Source organism: Asterias amurensis, chromosome 3, assembly GCF_032118995.1.
Source record: "Asterias amurensis chromosome 3, ASM3211899v1".
In the NCBI taxonomy this organism is placed as follows: Eukaryota; Metazoa; Echinodermata; class Asteroidea; order Forcipulatida; family Asteriidae; genus Asterias; species Asterias amurensis.
The window spans coordinates 22,509,787-22,529,965 of NC_092650.1; the positions used below are offsets into that span (position 1 = coordinate 22,509,787).

At 38.0% G+C, this 20,179-nt stretch overlaps 3 protein-coding genes across 9 annotated transcripts in view; all 3 read right to left on the minus strand.

Annotated features, from left to right (window-relative positions):
- Positions 1–437: 437 nt before the first annotated feature.
- On the minus strand, positions 438–13,330 carry LOC139935157 (CKLF-like MARVEL transmembrane domain-containing protein 4). Its single transcript, XM_071929628.1, has 4 exons — positions 13,115–13,330; positions 6,063–6,239; positions 5,648–5,746; positions 438–695 (listed from the first exon to the last, which is right to left on the minus strand). Exons 1-4 carry the CDS (start codon positions 13,223–13,225, stop codon positions 549–551), a joined length of 534 nt encoding a protein of 177 aa, XP_071785729.1. The 5' UTR covers positions 13,226–13,330; the 3' UTR covers positions 438–548.
- LOC139935156 (olfactory receptor 1J1-like) lies at positions 715–2,208 on the minus strand. Its single transcript, XM_071929627.1, has one exon. The coding sequence runs from the start codon at positions 2,154–2,156 to the stop codon at positions 1,239–1,241; it is 918 nt and encodes a 305-aa protein (XP_071785728.1). The 5' UTR covers positions 2,157–2,208; the 3' UTR covers positions 715–1,238.
- Positions 13,331–14,010: 680 nt separating the features above from the next.
- The window catches only part of LOC139934672 (WD repeat-containing protein 97-like), a 38,576-nt gene continuing 32,407 nt past the window's right edge, over positions 14,011–20,179 (minus strand). For 6 of the 7 annotated variants that reach the window (XM_071929024.1, XM_071929022.1, XM_071929023.1 and 3 more), the window contains 2 exons: positions 15,905–15,981; positions 14,011–15,517 (listed from right to left, as the gene is read on the minus strand). In XM_071929024.1, coding sequence (XP_071785125.1) covers positions 15,291–15,517; positions 15,905–15,981 — 304 coding nt within the window. In that variant the 3' untranslated portion in view covers positions 14,011–15,290. Of the gene's footprint in view, positions 15,518–15,904; positions 15,982–17,205; positions 17,218–17,793; positions 17,824–18,215; positions 18,240–19,513; positions 19,541–19,824; positions 19,849–20,179 lie in introns of all 7 variants that reach the window. The other variant, XM_071929025.1, reaches the window with a different exon arrangement.

Genomic DNA, 20,179 nt, shown 5'->3' on the forward strand with positions numbered 1-20,179 from the left:
TTTGTTGGCGATCTCTCCATTTCGTCAATCTTTGCAACCATAACCCGCAGCGCAGCCAAGAATCACACTCACACACAAGCTTAAAACTCAACCTGGGAGGTCATTGTTTCAAATCCTGCTCTAGTCAATTTGCTTTTTGTTCAACCCCTAATCCTTTAACTTTACCCAATTAGTTTCCCTTGTAGTTTAATATTTGAAATCTGAAATAAGCCACTTCGGAGTTCCAGCTGCACATGTCTGTTACCGCCGACACTGTATTTTGTCTATCTCCAATAACCTTTTTCAAAAGGTTAAGGGAGATAGACAAAATCCATTGTCAGCAGTAACAAACATGCGCCACTGACATTCAGAAGTGGCTTATTCTAGTAGGTGATGGGTTGGTATCCGCCCAAGCGATTTGCTCATGTTTTTTTTTGTCACAGAACTTTGGAAAGTACTGAGTATACATCGATCGGTGCAAAAGGATGAAAACAAATTAAAATGGAGAAATGGTCATCCACTTATCTTGCCTCTGGTTGACTCAGGACCCTTTGCATGAGGCTGACTTTCTATAATCCATTCTCTATCTGTCCGCTATTCTGCATTCTTTCTGCCTCTACCATTCTCAGCGTATCCGCTATGATGCTCTTCTTCCACGCTCGGATTGCAAAGAAGATTTCGACCAAGTAAGCCAGAGAAGCAATGAAGCCAAATACCTGCACAAGAAACAACACGAGAAGAGAGACAGACATAATAATGAAAAACCGATAATTTTTTTACTGTAACATCCTTTTGCTGATAAAGTCTGATTGATACACAATGAACTTCAGCCCAGGCCGGTCCATCCAAACCAAACAAAGGAAATCAGGGAGAGAATTTGATCAATGGCTTAAACTAAAGGTTCTTTTTTAAAGGCAGTGGACACTATTGGTAATTACTCAAAATAATTATTAGCGTAAAACCGTTCTTGGTGACGAGTAATTGGTGATGGCATAAAACAGTGTGAGAAATGACTCCCTCTGAAGTGCCATAGTTTTCGAGAAAGAAGTAATTTTCCATGAATTTGATTTCAAGACCTCAAGTTAAGAACTTGAGGTCTCAAAATCAAACGCACATAACTTCGTGTGACAAACCGGCTCTTTTTCAGAACCAACACTCCCTCTACGAGATTTTACACATGGTTGTACCCCCAAGTCCACTATTCATATTTATGTTTATAGTTACTGTAATATAATTGTTACGGCTTTAGTATTTACAGGTTAGATGTGCAGCTTCGTCTTCATGAACTGCCAGTTGCTTCTCAGCACATCTTTAAATTGCTCTTGTAGAAGGATCATGGCGATGGTCCCATAGAGCATCTGACACAACCCAAAAACCTTAATGACAACCTTAGACACAAAGTACCAATCTAGATTGTCCCTCCGTGTCATAGTCAAATATAAGCAGTCACCGATGATGATAGGGGGTAGCCAGACAAGAACGAAGGACCACAGGAATCGTCCCAAGTAACGCTTAGTCTTGCTAGCATCCGGATGGTTCCCCTCACGGGCCTGCTGCGCAACGGCCCTCGCTTGGTGCCTGGCTATGCGTATTATGGCAGCATTCAGAGCAGTGATGACTGCAATCGACGCCAGAGCAACGGTATTGTTCTCAATGAGAAACTTCCTCTTCAATGCAACGACAAAACTACCCCTTTCATTGTTCAGACAATCTTGAATTGAAATGGAAAGAACCGTTATGGCACTACTCAAGGCCAATGTAGAGACCCATGCCATGGCGATGACAATAACACAGATTCGGCCTGTTACTATGGTCGCATACTTTAAAGGTCGTGAAATCTTGATATACTTGTCCGCTGAGAAGCAAACCGCACAGTGGAAATAGCCAGTGTAAATGCAGCTATGGATCAAAATGTAAAGAACGTTGCTTCCACAACTGCGGCGGTGTGGTGTGGAGACTCCTTGTAAAACAGTCTCCATGGGCACCATGACAAATACATAAAGAAGTTCGCTGAAGACAAGATTGGCTAAGAAGTAGTTTGAGTAACTGTGCAGCTGCCTCTTCAGCGTAATCACGATGAGAATCCAGAGATCAATAACGGACAACACGAGGAGCACAGGTGCTGAAAGAGCTATATCAATAACGACCAGAGTTACTCTATCTATTTTTTGATTCATGGTGAAGTTGCTTGGATCCACAGAGGGTATGACAGCGGAACAATTTATGCCGATTCTCGATTCCAGTAAAGAACAGTTTGTGTAGCTTGGAACTAATGATGCATTCCTCTCAAAGAGAGGAACATCTTGTGAGATATTCAAAGGAGACTCCATTGCAGTGTCAAACACTCTCTTCTAAAAAACTCAATTCTAAGGGGGGGGGGCACAAGATCCCTGTTTTTGTGACAGCATTCACATCTTTATCAGTACACAGATTTCTGTAGTCTGCCTTTTCCTTCAGAGCGAAATGTAGTTGCTAAACGAGCAGTAGCGGTCGAAATGTAGTTGTGAACGAGCAATGATGGGAAGGATTTGATGGCGGCTGTTAATAGATGCTAGATTTAGAAGTAAAGTGACATCCAAAGAGTGGATACAATTAAACATATTTTGATTGTCAATCCATCAAGGCAAGCTACTTCCATTAATTTTGGAGATTAAACATATTTTGATTGTCAATCCATCAAGGCAAGCTACTTCCATTAATTTTCGAGATCTTCCCTCAATCCAATCAGAAAATCATTTTGAAGCAAAACAACTAGTCTTAATTATAAAATCTGATTGACAAGGTAAATAATGAAGCCACTCGCACCCAAATCACTCCATTATTGGTTTCTTGTTTGGGCTCTCTTTGTGTAGACTAAAATAAATGAATCCTTTTGCGCATCAGCTACAATTCACGCATATTTGACAAACAATTTGCACATATCAGCTTGCTACACCAGTCTGTGCATGAGCCTTTTAATGCACTGTTTGGATAGGGTGCATAAACAGACAGATGCTGAAACTCGCCGCTGTACGTTGAAATACGTTTGCTGTAAGCACAGAATTCCCTGCTTCAAGCCAGTGGACACTATTGGTAATTGACAAAGACTAGGCTTCATAGTTGGTAAATCTCAACATATGCATAAAGTAACAAACCTGGGAAAATTTGAGCTCAATCGGTCATCGGACTTACGTGATAATAATGAAAGAAAGAACACCCTTGTCACACAGAGTTGTGCACGTTTAGATGGTTGATTTCGGACCTCTAGTTCTAAACTTGAGGTCTCGAAATCAAATTAGTGGAAAATTACTTCTTTCTGAAAAAACTATGGCACTTCAGAGGGAGCCGTTTCTCAAAATGTTTTATACCATCATGCTCTCCCAATAACTCGTCACCAAAAAAGATTTTACGCTTATAATTATTTTGATTAATTACCAATAGTGTCCACTGCCTTTAAGCGCCGATTCTGTGCTTACGGTAAGCAGATCCATGTTATTTGGCCCAGTGCAGCAGTAATGTATCTAGCATACCTAAAAATGGCTTTATGGTGAGAACCCTGAGCGAGGAAAACTTTACAAGACCTCTGATTGACAATGTAATCTGTGCCGTCACTCAAGTCTAAATGCAATATCCGTTAGTGGCTGGTACCTTACATGTAACTACTCAATTATAAGTTTGGGAGATGTTTTGGTCAGCAGAACTTTTTTCTCACATGAACACAATGATCTATGGCTGAGCGGTTAAGAGCACCAAATTCAAACTCTAGTGTTTCTGATCAGCAGAGTGTGGGTTCGAATCCCCAGCCATGACAATGATCTATGGCTGAGCAGTAACCAAATTTAAGTTACACTAGTGTTTCTGATCAGCAGAGTGTGGGTTCGAATCCCCAGCCATGACACAATGATCTATGGCTGAGCAGTTAAGAGCACTGATTTCAAACTCTAGTGTTTATGATCAGCAGAGTGTGGGTTCGAATCCCCAGCCATGACACAATGATCTATGGCTGAGCGGTTAAGAGCACCAAATTCAAACTCTAGTGTTTCTGATCAGCAGAGTGTGGGTTCGAATCCCCAGCCATGACAATGATCTATGGCTGAGCGGTTAAGAGAACCAAATTTAAGTTACACTAGTGTTTCTGATCAGCAGAGTGTGGGTTCGAATCCCCAGCCATGACACAATGATCTATGGCTGAGCGGTTAAGAGCACCAAATTTAAGTTACACTAGTGTTTCTGATCAGCAGAGTGTGGGTTCGAATCCCCAGCCATGACACAATGATCTATGGCTGAGCGGTTAAGAGCACCAAATTCAAACTCTAGTCTTTCTGATCAGCAGAGTGTGGGTTCGAATCCCCAGCCATGACAATGATCTATGGCTGAGCAGTTAAGAGCACCAAATTCAAACTCTAGTGTTTCTGATCAGCAGAGTGTGGGTTCGAATCCCCAGCCATGACAATGATCTATGGCTGAGCGGTTAAGAGCACCAAATTTAAGTTACACTAGTGTTTCTGATCAGCAGAGTGTGGGTTCGAATCCCCAGCCATGACACAATGATCTATGGCTGAGCAGTTAAGAGCACCAAATTCAAACTCTAGTGTTTCTGATCAGCAGAGTGTGGGTTTGAATCCCCAGCCATGAAAATGATCTATGGCTGAGCGGTTAAGAGCACCAAATTTAAGTTACACTAGTGTTTCTGATCAGCAGAGTGTGGGTTCGAATCCCCAGCCATGACACTTGTGTCCTTAAACAAGATACTTCACCATTGCTTCGTCCTCCGGATGGGAGGTAAAGCCCTTGGTACCATGTGTTGTGTATTGCATGTAGAAGAACCCAGTGCACTTATCGAAAAGAGAAGGGGGTTCACCCCGGTGTTCCTGGCTGTGGCTGCTGAATGCACCGAAGCACCTTGTAAACCCTTATAAGGTGCACTGCATAACTGGGTCTCAAAATTCATAACTTTTAATAGCCTCTCTTTCTGTATAAATGTTTATACTGCGCGCATTGATGATTACCTTGTTGATTGATACGTGCACTGAGACATCATTATTATTATTGACAATGTAATCTATGCTGTCACTCAAGTCCCAATGCAATATCCGTTACTGGCTGGTACCCCGTCTACCCCATTATTAGTTTCCGGTGGTTCATTACAGTTCTAATTAACTTTGAGATGCTTTGACCTGCAGAATTTTTCTCAAATGAATACCATGATCTTTTGACCCCTTACACACACGTCACATGTGACAACTGTACCTCTCTCACCATTTTGATCAACAATATGGTTACGCATCGCTTAAAATGAGCACTTCACTGAATAACGCACAGTGACATTGCCCACCAATATGACGCATGCAATATTATTTTAATGAAACTTCTTTGCAACAGTTCTCTTCATTCTGTACAGACAACATGAACAAAAAGGTTTGCCATTGAGTTCTGTACACAGATGAAGTTATTAACAGCAGTATGGTAATATGAGAGGCCTGCCAGCTCATTTTTAATATCCAAGAAATTGGAATATTTTGTCAAAATGAAACAACGAAGAATCCTGTGGGACGGTCAACACCTACCCCAGCCCCATCCCTAAAAAGTAAGAAAGATAAAACCCAAACAATTGTTTACCTTTTTACAGCTAAATCGAGAAGAATTACATAAAAACAGATGAGAACCTTTGTACAAAATGAGAACTTACTGCTGAGATAACGAGTACAGCATTGCCGAAAGTGTTAGCGACGATGTGGGCACCAGTGGTGAGCATCAGGAGGCAAGCTGTAGCACAGTAAACAATCTCCTGCAACAGATGAAAACAGAATACATGTATAAACAAATCAGAAAATATTACCATTTCAGAGTTCTTCCTTTCTGATCACTGCATCAGGCTGAAGAGACTCGCTCGCCATATAAGCCCCAGTTTATTCTTCCGGCGAATGTAAAGCGGATTTTAACATCACATGGCTGTTTTTGCAGCGAGTTTTTTTTTTGCAGGAGTTGAACAGTTGCGAATTATTCAATTCTTCAGTAAGTGGGTAGGGGGAGGGTGGGTTGAAGGGGGTGGGGGGGTGGGGTGGGGAGGGGCTACATGAAGTTGAGATTTCATATCTACTTACCAGAACACTCCAGGGAATCTTGATCTTGTGTACAATTCCCGTCATATAGCCGATGATGAGGAGTGTTGTAACTAAAGCAAAGCCAGCGGAGGCCGCCTGGAAGTGCCAGTAGGACGACTCATCTGGGGGCTTGTTGGGAACTGCAGTTACGCATACAAAGGCTATGATGAGGCTGACCTGCAGGTCAAAGGTCAAAGGTCAGAGAGAGGCAAAACAAGGTTATTGAGTTGCTTCACAATATGGTGGTTTTAAACATTGAGGCTGAGTCCTAAGCTAGTGAGGCCGTGTCCGAATTGGCAACTTTGGCTACAGCTACGGCTAGATCAGCGCGTCTGTCAATGTTGAAGAATGGCAGACGCGCGCGCCCTAGCCGTAGCTGTAGCCGAAGTCGCCAATTCGGACACGGCCTGACTTCGCTTTAGCTTTCAGGTCTGCAATTTCGTAGAGGCCACGGTCTCTGTTTTATTGGTCTTAGCCTTGGTGCCCCTACAAAAGTTTCACACAGACATGAAGAGTTTCCATCGGAAGTGCCCTTTTTAAAATGAAAATGGCCTTGCCCTCTCAAAGCTCAAATTCCAGGACTGGGCTATTGAAGAATTAGACTTAGATTCAGCAACAGTCACTGATAAAGCCATTCATTTGAACAAGACCCAACTTTAAACCTGGCAGTACTTTTACAGACTTTTATATATACTTTAGTAACTGCTTTAACCACTTCAGGGCAAAGAGGCTTGGTTGTACCCATATCTTTTTCAGAATAAAATCTTCTAATAGATTCGGCCATAGAAAAGGCTCTTTAAAGCTGAAAATATTGCCAGCAAAATACGATGGCAATGTGAACGTAAAAAAAAAGAAATATTTAAAGGAACATTACAGAATTGGTTTTGCGAGCAAAACAGTTGCTGGCAGTGTAAGCACTCTATGTAATCCACAATATACATAAACTGACATACCTCGAGAAGTTTGAGATCGATCGGCTATCTGGGTCACGAGAGAATAGTGAAAAACCGATTACAAATTTTGCATTGCATCGATGCCAAAACAAAAATGAATAAAACGCTTACCGAACGATAAACTCAAAAAGCGAAATTAGATTATTTAATTTTCATCAAATATGAAATTTCAGACTGAAATATTTCAAGGGATGTTTTCTATTGTCATCATTAGACTGTGTAAGTTTCATGTAAATCTGTTATCTTCACGATTTTTTTTTCTCACCAATTCTGTAACGTTCCTTAAAAGGAATATGCTGTTGCTGTTCTTGTGGTTTTTTTATATTTTATTTTATTTGAATTATTTTGTTTGAGGGGGGCGGGGACACACCACAGTTTCTACACTAACAAGGGAGTCTCTTTCTGTAAGGGTCAAATCGTTTGGCTATTCACACAATTTATTGGATGAATAACCAGTGTCCTTAAATACATACAATATAAATTACAATATAGTCCCATAAAGAAAAGACAAGAACAAAACCCACTTACAAAACAAAACAATAAGGGATAGCGCATAGCTAGACAAGGCATATGGAAGCAATTCCCGCCAGATGGCTCGGTGAAGTTTAAGATCTGCAATCTATATATTATTTGCTTAGTCAGTAAATCTAGAGAAGCTATTGTTTGTAACACTACACTGAAGAAAGCATTGTGTCCATTATTCATACATCTGTGTGTGTCAAAGGTCACCGTGCATGGTTGTGCAAATCAATGTGCATCTGAAGCTTAGTAGTAACATGAGATGTTTTCATGAACAGTTTTCGCTTTATGTCTGGTACAGTAGCACTCAATGAGTATTTCTAAATTTACATATAACAGCGTTTGAAGTGGTTCCTTTTTGTAAAAGGCACTGAACACGCGTGGGAATTGTCAAAGACCAGTATTCTAACTTGGTGTATCCCAACATATATGCACAAAATAACAAACCTGTGAAAATGTTGACTCAATTGGTCATTGAAGTTGCAAGAAAACAATGAAAGAAAAATACACCCTTGTTGTACAAAATAGTGTGCTTTCAGATAGGGGCCCTAGGAACAAAAGGCTTCTTGCCAGAAGTCGTCTATTAGTTATAGTGAGAAATTACCTAGCCTTTCCCAAAAACTATGTTACTTCAAAAGGGAGTTGTTTCTCGCAATGTTTCATTCTATCAAAAGCTCTCCATTGCTTGTTGCCATGTTGTTACCAAGTAAGTTTTTATGCTAACAATTATTTTGAGTGATTACCAATAGTGTCCAGTGCCTTTGATCTGAGAATCACCATCAATCACATGATTGTGCTTGGTTGGTTCACATTTCATTCATAAACTTAAATGGATCTGAGCTGAGCATGATTTAGCACTTTTAATTTCAAAAAAATTTACTCAGGCTTAGCTGTGGAAACTTAAGAGGCATTATATAGGCCTAATTATTAACTAACTGTTTGCAACTTGACTGTTTGCATTCTGGATTATTGTACTGAAAAATGAGTCATGGTCTAGTCGGTGGATGTTTAATGTTTGTTCGGAGACCGTAACTTCATCCACCACCAGAGTCTTGACAATCATGATCCACCAGAGCGATTAAAATCCTTTAATCTTAATCTCAAGTTTTTATCTGTTTGAATATCGGTTTGGATACATGTATTGCACAACTCAGAATGGACTTTCAGCCGCGTGTCTTTTAGAATCCTCTAAGAACTCTAAACTCAGGACATTGCTTTTTAACAGTTATAGATTATGGTCCCTATTTGCTTCTAAATAAAAATTTTAAATACGGTTTCAGTTCCATTACAGGTCTGGAAGAACATTAGGCTACCTCTTGTCTACGCCTTATTGCCCCTCAACCAAAGACTTAAAGATTTTTCAACCAAAGTGCCCTTTGTCCTCTAAAAGAATTCCAAGCCTGTGTCATTATGTAGCCATGTAAAACAATGCTTTCAACACAGGTGCCTGGGAAGTTCTTACATTTTAAAATCAATATTTACGGGAAAAATGATCTGATTGTAAGATTTTAGGGCAAACTTTCCCTCAATAATCTCTGGCTTGTTTTCTCAGATGAATCAAATGAATCATTTATATAACCACTGCCTTTTGCCACCATAAGGCCACATAAAAAGAAAGTTTGTTGATCGTCTTTTTTTGGGGGGGGGGGATGGGGAGGGAGGGAGGTTTTTTTAAATTTATTAATTATTTATTTATTTATTTATTTTTATACAAAGTTTTGTGACATGCCAAATATGAAATAAAAAATAAAGAATTCATCACAATCACTATAAAACAGAGGGTTTGTGTGTTTTTGATGTTTTCTATAGTTTTGTCAAACAAATTTAACTCCTAAATGACATTTTCTGTAAACTTTTTCAAACAACTAAGCACAGTGTAACCCAAGTACATATTTGAAGAATTTTTCTTGCTTTGCCAACATGAATAAAAACCTTCTTTAAACATATTTTAAAACCTGTTCATTTTGAAAAAAATATCAGCTGAAAAAATCTGGGCAGTTAAAGTATAAAGAGATATCCAGACATGAGACGAAAAAAAGAAAAAAAGAAGAACAAAAATGGGGTCGGGTTTTTTGAATGGTCGGGCGGGGACGATCAACAATCCTTTTTTTTATGTGGCCTAATTATAATTCAGTTGAAAAAACATAAGAGAGTCTGACTTGGAATGGTAGAAAGTTAAAATCAATGTCCTTGGGTCGTCTGTTAATTCTTAATTACAAGCCCTGAATGTATTAATATTTAAACCAATTCATTGAATCAAAAGGTGGTGGTGGCTAGTTTCCACACAGTAGTCATGTTTTGAAGTGGCCTTAACCTCGATTGAAGAGTCTTTTAGATGTGGATTGCAGACAAGCTATATGGCAATTTCTGAAGAGGTTTTTTAAGAGTAGGCCGATTGCCTGGTAGCTAGAAGCAGTTCAAATCCTATGTTAAGCAGCGGGTCCCGCAATGATATAAGTTTAATTTACATCGGGATAAAGAATATTAATTTCATTTTTGTTGAGGTGTTTCTACCAGGTGTTTTGTGGCCAGACACATTAGAACCTAGTTGTGTCATCAGTTGCAAAAATTTAAAAAACAGGGAAGACAAACAATTATACAAACTTTTTTACATGTAGCTCAGGTCTTAACCTCGATGCGAGAGTCTTTCCTGCGTTGACTGCTGACAAGCCATATTGCAATTTGTCAAGAGGTTTTTTTTAAGGAGTTTCTACCAAAATTGTTGCCAGACAAATAACCAGGTCATAACCCATCAAAGGGGGGGGGGGGAACAAACGATACAAAACTTGTGTACATTAGTAGCTCAGGCATTGAGGTGCAGAAATAGTTGCTTAAAAAAATTTCCATGAAAATTTGCAGCTTCAGTTACCTCACAATGACCTGGTCCTGTTCTTTTGTTGAGTGGTCCTGTTGCTTTGTTTGTGTGCTTTCTGCTTTTCTCTGTCCATAACCACTTGACTGCTTATGGAACAACAACAACTAGGCCTCTACCTGTATGTGTGTTGAGTTGTTATTTAGCCTTCAAGACTCTACTAGTGGTTGAACAATCAGGCCATAATTGATTTTGCATATCTGTAAATAATTTCCTGCCTGTTAAGTTGGGGGCCTACATGTACCTGGTTAAAAACCAGATATCCAGAAGTACATTATCAGGGCTGTATGCTTCGTTTTTGAAAGGGCAAGGGCACCAAGGCATTTTCTTCTTGGTTAAGGGCACTCTATGATGAAATTGCAAATTTGTACTGGAGCATTTCAAAGGGCACAAAGGCAATGACCAGGGGACACGGAGGCAATCGCCTTCGTTGCCTCCGTGAAGTATCAGGCCTGCATTATTTTTCTTTTAATTATTAAGAGGTTTGCTAATTCAATATTAATCCCTGGCTTACTTGCTTTAATAGACACGCTAGATGGGTGTGGTCCGCACTCTTTTTCATCCACATTGTATTTTTTACACCATGCTTTTTCTGTGTGCTTTCTGCCTGTGGAGCTGCCAACTTCTATTTGACAGCAGGCCTGTATGCTTCGTTGTTGAAAGGGCAAGGGCACCAAGGCATTTTCTCCTTGGTAAAGGGCACCCTATGAGGAAATTGTAAATTTGTACTGTAGCATTTCAAGGGCAACATTGACCAAGGCAATGACCAGGGGCCACGGAGGCAATCGCCTTTGTTGCCTCCGTGAAGTATCAGGCCTGTGACAGCTTCTGCTACATTTTAATACCTGTTCATGTGTGTTGAGTTCAGTTGCTATTTAGCCTTCAAGATTCTGCTAGGGTGGAAACAGCAGGCCATTGAGTATTTTTTTGCAAAACTAATAACAAATATCCAGGGTTTAATTTCACAAAATACTTCCTAATTTAGGACTAGTCCTAGGCAATGCTAAGAGATAGGAGTCTTAAAGAACCAATAAAGGATGATCTCAACATTTCAATTATTACCTTTTTATGGCCAAATAGACATCGTAGATACTGGTTAATAAATTTGAGATCATCCTTTATTGGCTGTTTAAGACTAGTCTGCGACTCCACGTCAATACCAGTTACAGGTCCTAACTTGTCAAGTATCTCTTTGTGAAATCGGCCCCAGAAGAAGTACCTCATTTTGTCTGCTGGACTTTAGGCTACATACATTCAATAATAACCCCTGGCAACAACCCAATTTTTATTGTTAAATATTTGATGAGCTGGAGATAGCCTACCACAGCATTTTTGTTACTAGAATCACAGTCCAATAGTCCAAAATCTTTCTTAACCAACTTAAAATGCCTACTTAAAAATTGAATGGATACTGAATTCCATCACATTCATTTCCCAATCTTTTATTGTTTGTCTAGGAACAAAAGGGGGTAACGTGTAGAATATTCTTGGATTTCAACCAAATATTTCTGTAAATAAAATTGGGAATCGACCAAATCTTTAAAAAAAACTAATTTTTTTGTTCACCATAAATGATTTCTTAAATTTTAATCGAAATTTAAAATCAATCCTCCCTTTTGTAGTTTTAGAACATGAATCTTGAAGACTAGGGCCTATGGTATGAGTTGAAACTGATTCAGTTTTCTGCAAAGTTCCACTTTAAGAAAGAGTAACCATTTGAATTAAATCATTGACTAAAATAAAACCTGAAGAAATTCCTATAATTATGATATTTTCACTTGACGGAAAAACTTGACAATGAAAAGCTTGAAACGCTTGGAAAACTTGCTGACAAATTGCAGAGTTTTAACATTCAAAAATAAAGTACTCAAAACAATATCTTGATTTTTCGAGGTGAATTTATTGTTAATTTCATTTTTATACAAGACTCTCTGTTTTTTTCACAGAATGCTCTGTGGTGCACTACCTAAAATTGTCAGCTACATGTACATACCAGAACTTTTAAAGAAGTTCAATCATACTTGTCCCCTTACTTCTGTAATTAAATTGTAAGCCTAAAAAAACACACGGTGCTTTGCATGTTGCAGCATTGACCAAACTACTTTTTCAATCATTGTGAATTTAAAAGTTTTTTATTTAAAATCAAAATGAGACTGCTTTGGGTTACAATGACGTTTGTGAAAAAGTGGTGGCCAGTTGAGATACATAAACTATATTAAGTATAAGTAATATATAAGTATTCCACACCAATCTACAAATCAAATGGTTGATCAAATCATGCAAATCCAAACAAATGTTATAAACATTAACATTGAAATGAAATTATTTCAAGTAAGGTGACCCCCTCAATGTTGTGTACATAAAAAACAAAGGAAAAGAAATACACTAAACTAAAAACAGTCAAGGAAGTGAACATGTTTTTATTGAATTGCATTTATGAAGAAAACATTTAACCAGGCAGTGAAGAAGTGATTCAAAAGGTAGCGCTTTTTAGACAAAATGTCTACACAATCGATTTTCTCTAATGTAATGACTCAAAGAATCTGGAGGAGGCTACCGAGCGAGAGGAAGGCCTAGCAGACCCAGCAGGCCGCAGGATGGCTGGGGAGGGCCGCCGACCCGGGTGCAGGGCCCCCATTTGACTGCATGCAGTGCAGTGCTCCTGCACATTTTTTACATTCTAAACAACTTAAAAATTTAGACTTTACCACTTCTGAAACTTCCAGAATTCCCTCCGGTAATGCCAGATACCGCAGCCCCGTCGGAACTTCAGTCAGCGAACTTATGGAAGGCAATGTTATCTGCTTTTTGTCTGACATCTTCAAGAATTGCTGAAATTTTCAGCTTTTTTGCTAGCAGACAGAGAGAGAGAGTAATGTTCCGTGTTTACACGTTGTTTACTGCGTATGAAATTACGCAAGCGATTTTTTCACGACACCCAGACGTCTGTATTTGATAACTAGTTAGAGTTGCATGCAGTCTACTGAAGTTCGCATTACGGTGTCCCATGAACGCCATTACAAACATGTGAAAAGTTTCAAACAAAATATTAAGTTTTATTCCGGATGAAGGCTCTTTTGCTTTATATAATGTATACAGTCTTTCCTTAAAAGACTTTAGATGTAGGACTGGACTTTTTTTTCGATGGAATAATAAAATTAAAAAAAAGACATCAACAACACCAACACCAACCATTGTTTGGGCGGAGCAGGGAGGTGGGTTCGGGTCTAACAGTGCAACCCACCAGCCGCATGGAGACACTTTGAACCCTGATTTACCATTTTAAAGATTTTGTACACCTTCACAGAGATTGACCGTTTTCCCTTTAATAGAAAAAACACTTTGCTATGAATTTCAATGGTGTCTCCCTTTAAAAAAATTTTTTTTGTAATTAAATTAAAATAAACCATCAATAATAACAGCAAAAAAACACTAAAATTTTAAATTTGTTTAAAATAACAAAATGTGATTTTAGTTCGGGGTTCGTGGGCCGGGGGGGGGGGGGGGGGGGTGAATATCATGGCTGGCCAAGTAAGGGCATGGTGGAGACATAGGAAAAAAACTCCCAAATAAAAACGAAAAAACAATCAACAAATTTGTTCCACTGTTCTTTGATAAAAAGAATATTTATTACACCTGTTGTTGATCATTTAATATATACACACATATTTTGATTAAATGAACTCTCTCAAAAGCAAAATATCAACATAAAAACCTTATTTATTTAACATTTACATAAACTTTAAACAGTGTTTAAAACCAACAAAACTTGCCTTTTATACTAGTTTATAATCACCTTGATGCTATTTCTGATTTCATAATATGCAATGTGTACATTTCTGTCGTAGTTGTGTCACAGCAAAACAGTTGCATCTCTCAAAAACAATTCAAACATTTGTATCTCACTTAAAATGGAACAGATGATCAGCAATTTGTTTGCACTGCACAATTTTGTGCAAGATACAGTTTTTTAGAGAAATTGAGATACAATTTTTGCACCAGTTCAATGATATAAATGGTGTGCAAATAATAATAGTATTTGTTGCAATAAAGTCCTATTAATTAATTTGATTATGGTTATTTGTTGTGCCTCTAAATGCGTTTGCTGCTTATATTTATATCATTTAATAAAGCATAAACAAACAGTAACACATGAGCACAGAAACAATGAAAACTAAAAATGGTTTAAACTTCAAAATTTCAAATCTTTTAAATCAGTTAGCTTTCAGAATAACCAATCATTTTTTGATATATATTTGGTTTGCGATTTGTTCTAAATAGATAAATGTCTTGCCTTATATTCTACTACCCTGGAGAATATTTTTTGAATGTGGGAGACTTCTCAGTTCGTCTCTTAAATTTGTTTTTAATAAATCCCCCCCCCCAAAAAAAAGGTATAAACCTATTTACAGTCCTCTTGTTTAGGTTAAAGTGTTAATTCTGTAATACTTGTATCAACTATTATGGCTCTTCTCATATCCTTTATACACTACAAAACAATCCCGGAGAAAGTAAACCCATACTCCATCCATCTTATTTTCAATTATATACATGTAAATATATAAATATAATGTTTTGTATAAAAATACTTGCTTTTTTTAGCAAAGATAACACACAGGTTTTGTTATCCTCCAGGCAAAAATCTACCGGTACTTCCCCAGAAATTTCCTATGGTTAGCAAATTGATTAATACATAAATAATTTAATTGTTTTTTAAAGCTTCATCATGAATGAGAATCACACTTTTTGTGTAATATCTTGTTTACAAATTTGAGTTTGTCAAGAAAAGGGCATCTCTCACAATTGATCAAAATAAGTAGGAAGTGCTTTTATCTTTGAGTTCCGGGCCCAATTTCATGGCTCAAAGCGTTTAATCCAGCAACATCACCTGAAGTTCTCCTCTCTTACGACGGACTGCCCAGGCACAAAATACTTCTGGGCAGATTTAAGCGTTAGGAGAATAGGCTGATGAAGCTGGTCGTATACGTCGATGGGGCTCGGGAATGGGTTCATATACAGCGTCTTCATTGGGAAGTCGATCTTGGTTGTGGAATTATAGAGGCCGTCGAAGTCGAATCGTCTGGCAGAGGCTATTGGAGGAAGACGCAGATCTGAGAGAGGAAGGAGGGAATATACAAATTGAGAAAGATAAGTTTGATTGATGAAATAAACAAAAAGTCTGTCCCGAGCAAATTTTGCTCATCAGGCTGGCGTTTATATCTGGTTTCCTTGGAACTAAACAACTGAGACTGTTTGTAATCGCCCTTGACAAAATGCCAGTCCATCACAGTTTACACCTCAGCTCTCACCGGTACCCATTTGTACTCCTGGGTGGAGAAAACCAATTATGATAAAGTGCCTTGCTCAAGGACACTTCGCAACTGACCAGGCCGGGAAGCAAACCCACATTCTGTCCGGTGTTCTTCTGCCCAGCAACAATATGCCACAAAGTACTAACATGAAATGGTTAAACATGAAATGATATCAGTGGAACTTACCAGCTACTTGTGTTGTTTCTCTGTGGGGCCTGCATTGGCTAGTGTGAGTCTCACCTAGTCGGACTAGGCTTGGTTTACTGAAATCAGGGGAGAGGGGAGGGGAAGAGAGAAAATACAAGAAATACATTAATTAATGCATATATTTATCTTTATGCTCATAGGCAACGTTCTAGGAGCAGCAGTCAGGTTGGCTCAGTTGTTTCTATCCCAGTCTTTCACCTCTGTGGACCCTGGTGCGATACTCGGAATGGGTTTTCCCTAGAAGATTGCATTCCTCCCAACCTCGTTCCCAGGGGTGACCGATCTCGCCGTGCCATTTTTTCCCAGCATGCCTTGCTCGGTCATAACCCCTTGAAGTGTAACTCCAAAATATCCAAATATAAGGGATATTACAATTAGTCTTGTGGTTAATCCCTTCTGTGTTGGGCGTTGGTCGCGCACACGCTAGATGCGCTGTGTGTAATAAAATTCATAAACTTGCCTTGGCGTTCAGTGTTGCGTGACAAAAAAATTAATACGTACATCTTTATATCTCTATTTTGGCGTATAGAGCTTTTTTGAGACGCATGGCGTTTCAAATTTTGTGCATATATGATAGCCAATCAAAGACCCAGATCGGAGTTTCCCTCCTAGGGGTTAGAGACGTACGCAGAGCTAGCATGATACGGCGTGCGGCCCATGGTAGCGAGGTTGCATTCCTCCCACTTCAAAAACTGAAAATTCTATATTGTCTTCTTTACACCCAAAGTTGGTGTGATGTTTCTTTTAGGGTGCTTTGCAAACTATATAAATCATATTCATAGTTTGTATAAATAATTTAGGTAGTTGTTCTAATCCACTTTCTCCAGAAGACGATCAGAACATACTGATCGAAATGTCGAGTTGAAACCAACGGTTCTTTTCAGAACCACCCCAACTCATTAGAGATAGTCATTACATGATGCTACCGCAAACATTCCTATATCGTATTTCCACCATGCAAAGTTTCAAATCCTACAAATCCACTTTTATTTATTCATTCAAACTTATACTTATTTCTATACTTCATGAAAACAGAGTACAAACAATGTTTTCTAAGGAATAACCAATTAACAGAAAGCTATTTAATCACCAGGGGTAAAAAAAACACCAAACATTCATCTGTACATTGAAGAATGCACTGGAAAAAGATACCGAAATAAGCAGAATCTGCAAAAAAAAACATTTTATAAAAGTTTTGATATTTGAAAAGGAGCTCAAACCTGCAAAAAGAAGTTAAGAAAGGGTTTGCATAGTGAAACAAAAGATGGAGAAATCTTTACCTTTTCCTGATTCTGAGAAAGGATAGCATGATGGGTAGATAGAAAAGAGCAAGATACAAAAAAATGGAATTAATAAATTGCACAAAATACTTCAATCTCACATTTAGTTGCTGTTTAGTAATGAAAAAATAATTTACATTATTAACACTATGTGAAGGTGAGTGGCCTGGTGCACCCGACTTAAGTGTGGGTTCAGCCCTGGTCATGGCCTGTGTGTCCAAAAGCAAGACACTAAAAGTTTTGTAATACACCCATTTTCCAATATATCAAGTCCTCATGAAAGGGGGGGGGGAAGACCAAGGCTACAAAACACAGAAAGCAGTATAAATTGGTTTTCTGTCTTATATTAGATAGTTAGATGTGTTGTGCAAAACTGCCATTAAAAATACATTATTAAATATTAATTAACAGTAGTGTCCAGTGGCTTTAACAGCTCTGCAAGAGGTGAATGTAAATTGCATTATAAAGCCTGTGCCACATTATTCTGTGCCACATGCCATTATTTTTGTATATTTCTGAAGTGCAACTTTTGGTAAAATTTGTTTCATTCTTTACTCTGCATCTTGTTTTTACCAATCTCTCAAATACCTTTCTGGTGTGCGGCGTTTCTTCTTCATCCTTTTAAGCAAGCAATGAATTAATTTGAAGAGACAAAAAACAGAGAAAATTACTACTTGGAGCAAATAAAACTATAAATATTTCTAACTAAATACATACAGTGTCACTGTTAAGAGGTCAATAATTGTAAAGTGAAAAACTAAAAAATTGTGGACTTAATTAAAATATTGCAGATAAGAAGTTGACTGAAAATAACACAGCATTAAAGAATAGCCTAAAATCAAGATTTTAAAAAAAGTTTTAAAAACCCTTAAATTACATGAAGCAAGATAACTGCAAACATTTTCTCGTTTTTGAATAACTGTTTTGTCAAAACGAAGTAATTGTGCAAAATATGTCAAATGTTTCTTTGTTCAACCTAAATTCATGAAAATAACTAATACAATAGATACCTCTGAAGTTCATCCCAAAGCTCGCTGAATGAGTAAAGAATTAAAAAAAGAAAGTAAACATTTAGAAAGTGGAGTCTAACACACAAATGCACAATGTTACTTTTTATAGTTTGCAATGGAACCAAGTTGCAGCAATACAGAAGCAGCCTCACTCCTCTAAAGAGGTTATCCAGTAATGCATAATTTAAAGGAACACTTTGCGTTGGATCAGTCGAGTTGGTTTTTGAAAAGAGTTTTGTAACCGCTTGTTATAAAATGCATATGGTTAGAAAGATGTAGTAAAAGTAGAATACAATGATCTACACAAATATGCCTCGAAATTACGTGGTTTTCTTTTTACCTCGTCCAATAACACGGTCGGTCATTTATGGGAGTCAAAATTTTGACTCCCAGAAATGGCCGACCGTGATAGTTCGCGACGCAAAAAGAAAACTGTGCAATTTTGAGTGATACTTGTGTGGATCATTATTTTCTACTTTTAAAACATCTTTCTAACCATATGCATTTCATAACAAACGGTTTCAAACACTTTTTATAGACCAACTCGTCCGATCCAAGGCAATGTGTTCCTTTAAAGGTAAGGTCATGGTAGGGTAAGGTAGGTCAACATATAGTTGATTTACAGGCAAAAACTGTTAAGAAAGACACAATAAAAGTCAAATGAGAAAGTTTCAGCCGAATACAGTGTCTACTTGCTGAGCAAAAAAGTAAAAAAACTGTCACAATAATTTCACAAGAATGGTCGAATCCATCCACGTTTTAGCGACACAACAGCGGGTATTAATGGCATCTCTAGCAGCAGCATTCACGAAAAGACGCCAACCCTCAAAAATCTGCGGAACGGGTCAAGGTTTAACGCGATTCAGAACCGCAATGCGTTGTGGGAAGGCATATGGGGCAGTTTACTTTGCGATGTATGTTGTCATGCACAACTGCGCACGCATCGCCTATGTCATTGTGTGGGTTCAACAGCGCCCTCTCTCGATATTATGCTATTCGCACCCATCTATGAATCGTTTTTAATTTTTAAATGATATTGGGTGAGAGTTATCCAAACCATATTGATTTGAATGGAATTCTTTCTCAAAATAGTTACTATCAACAGCTACGGTGCTCCTCACCAAGTAGGGTTTATTTTGTCATTAATAGTTGGAGTGTTTACTAATCTATTACCCAACCTGTAACCTGTAATATCACACTCAATGTAAAGAACAAAAAGTTCAGAAAGACTGATTTTCATTAGACCAGCCATTAAAAATTTAGGACTTAAGAATTAATAACAAAATAAATTGAAATACCTGGGTGTTTTGTGCTCTCCAGAAAGGCTTTTGAAAAAAAATTGAAAACTCTTCATTATTTGTCTCAGTGTACATGTAAAACACCTCCTAGATTTTTGAACTTGCAAATGTGAAACGGACAAAATGGTGCTGTTTCCAGTAAAAATCCACAAGGACAATGTGCTGTTACAAATATATTTCGTGAACAAGTCCGAAGACAAATAGAAAAGACGGCAAAACACCCAACAGAGCGATGCACACATACACAAACTGACAGAATTATAAAAGACTTGAAAGCGTTTGGAAGAAAAGAGAAAGTATTTGGTATATACCTGAACTTGGAGTCAAGGAAAAAACTGCAAAGAACAGGGGGGAAATAAGAAAATTGTAACTTTCAAATTCTATGAAGGAAATATAAGCTAAACTTGTCTACCCACATGACGATGACATTAGTCTTTTAAAAATGTAAAGCAATTAAAAACTCTAAGATATTTTGACAAAGGAGAAGGTAATCATTCAATAAGTTTGGTTAAATAAAAACGTGTGCCAATCACTTATTCTTGAAATCCTAGTAATTTGTTTGCATCTTTAATTGTTCATAATGTTTCTGCCATGTTATAATGGAGGTGCAAAAACCTGAAAATTTTGATCTAAATAGGTTGAAAAAGCAGAGACAAATTTTGCAAA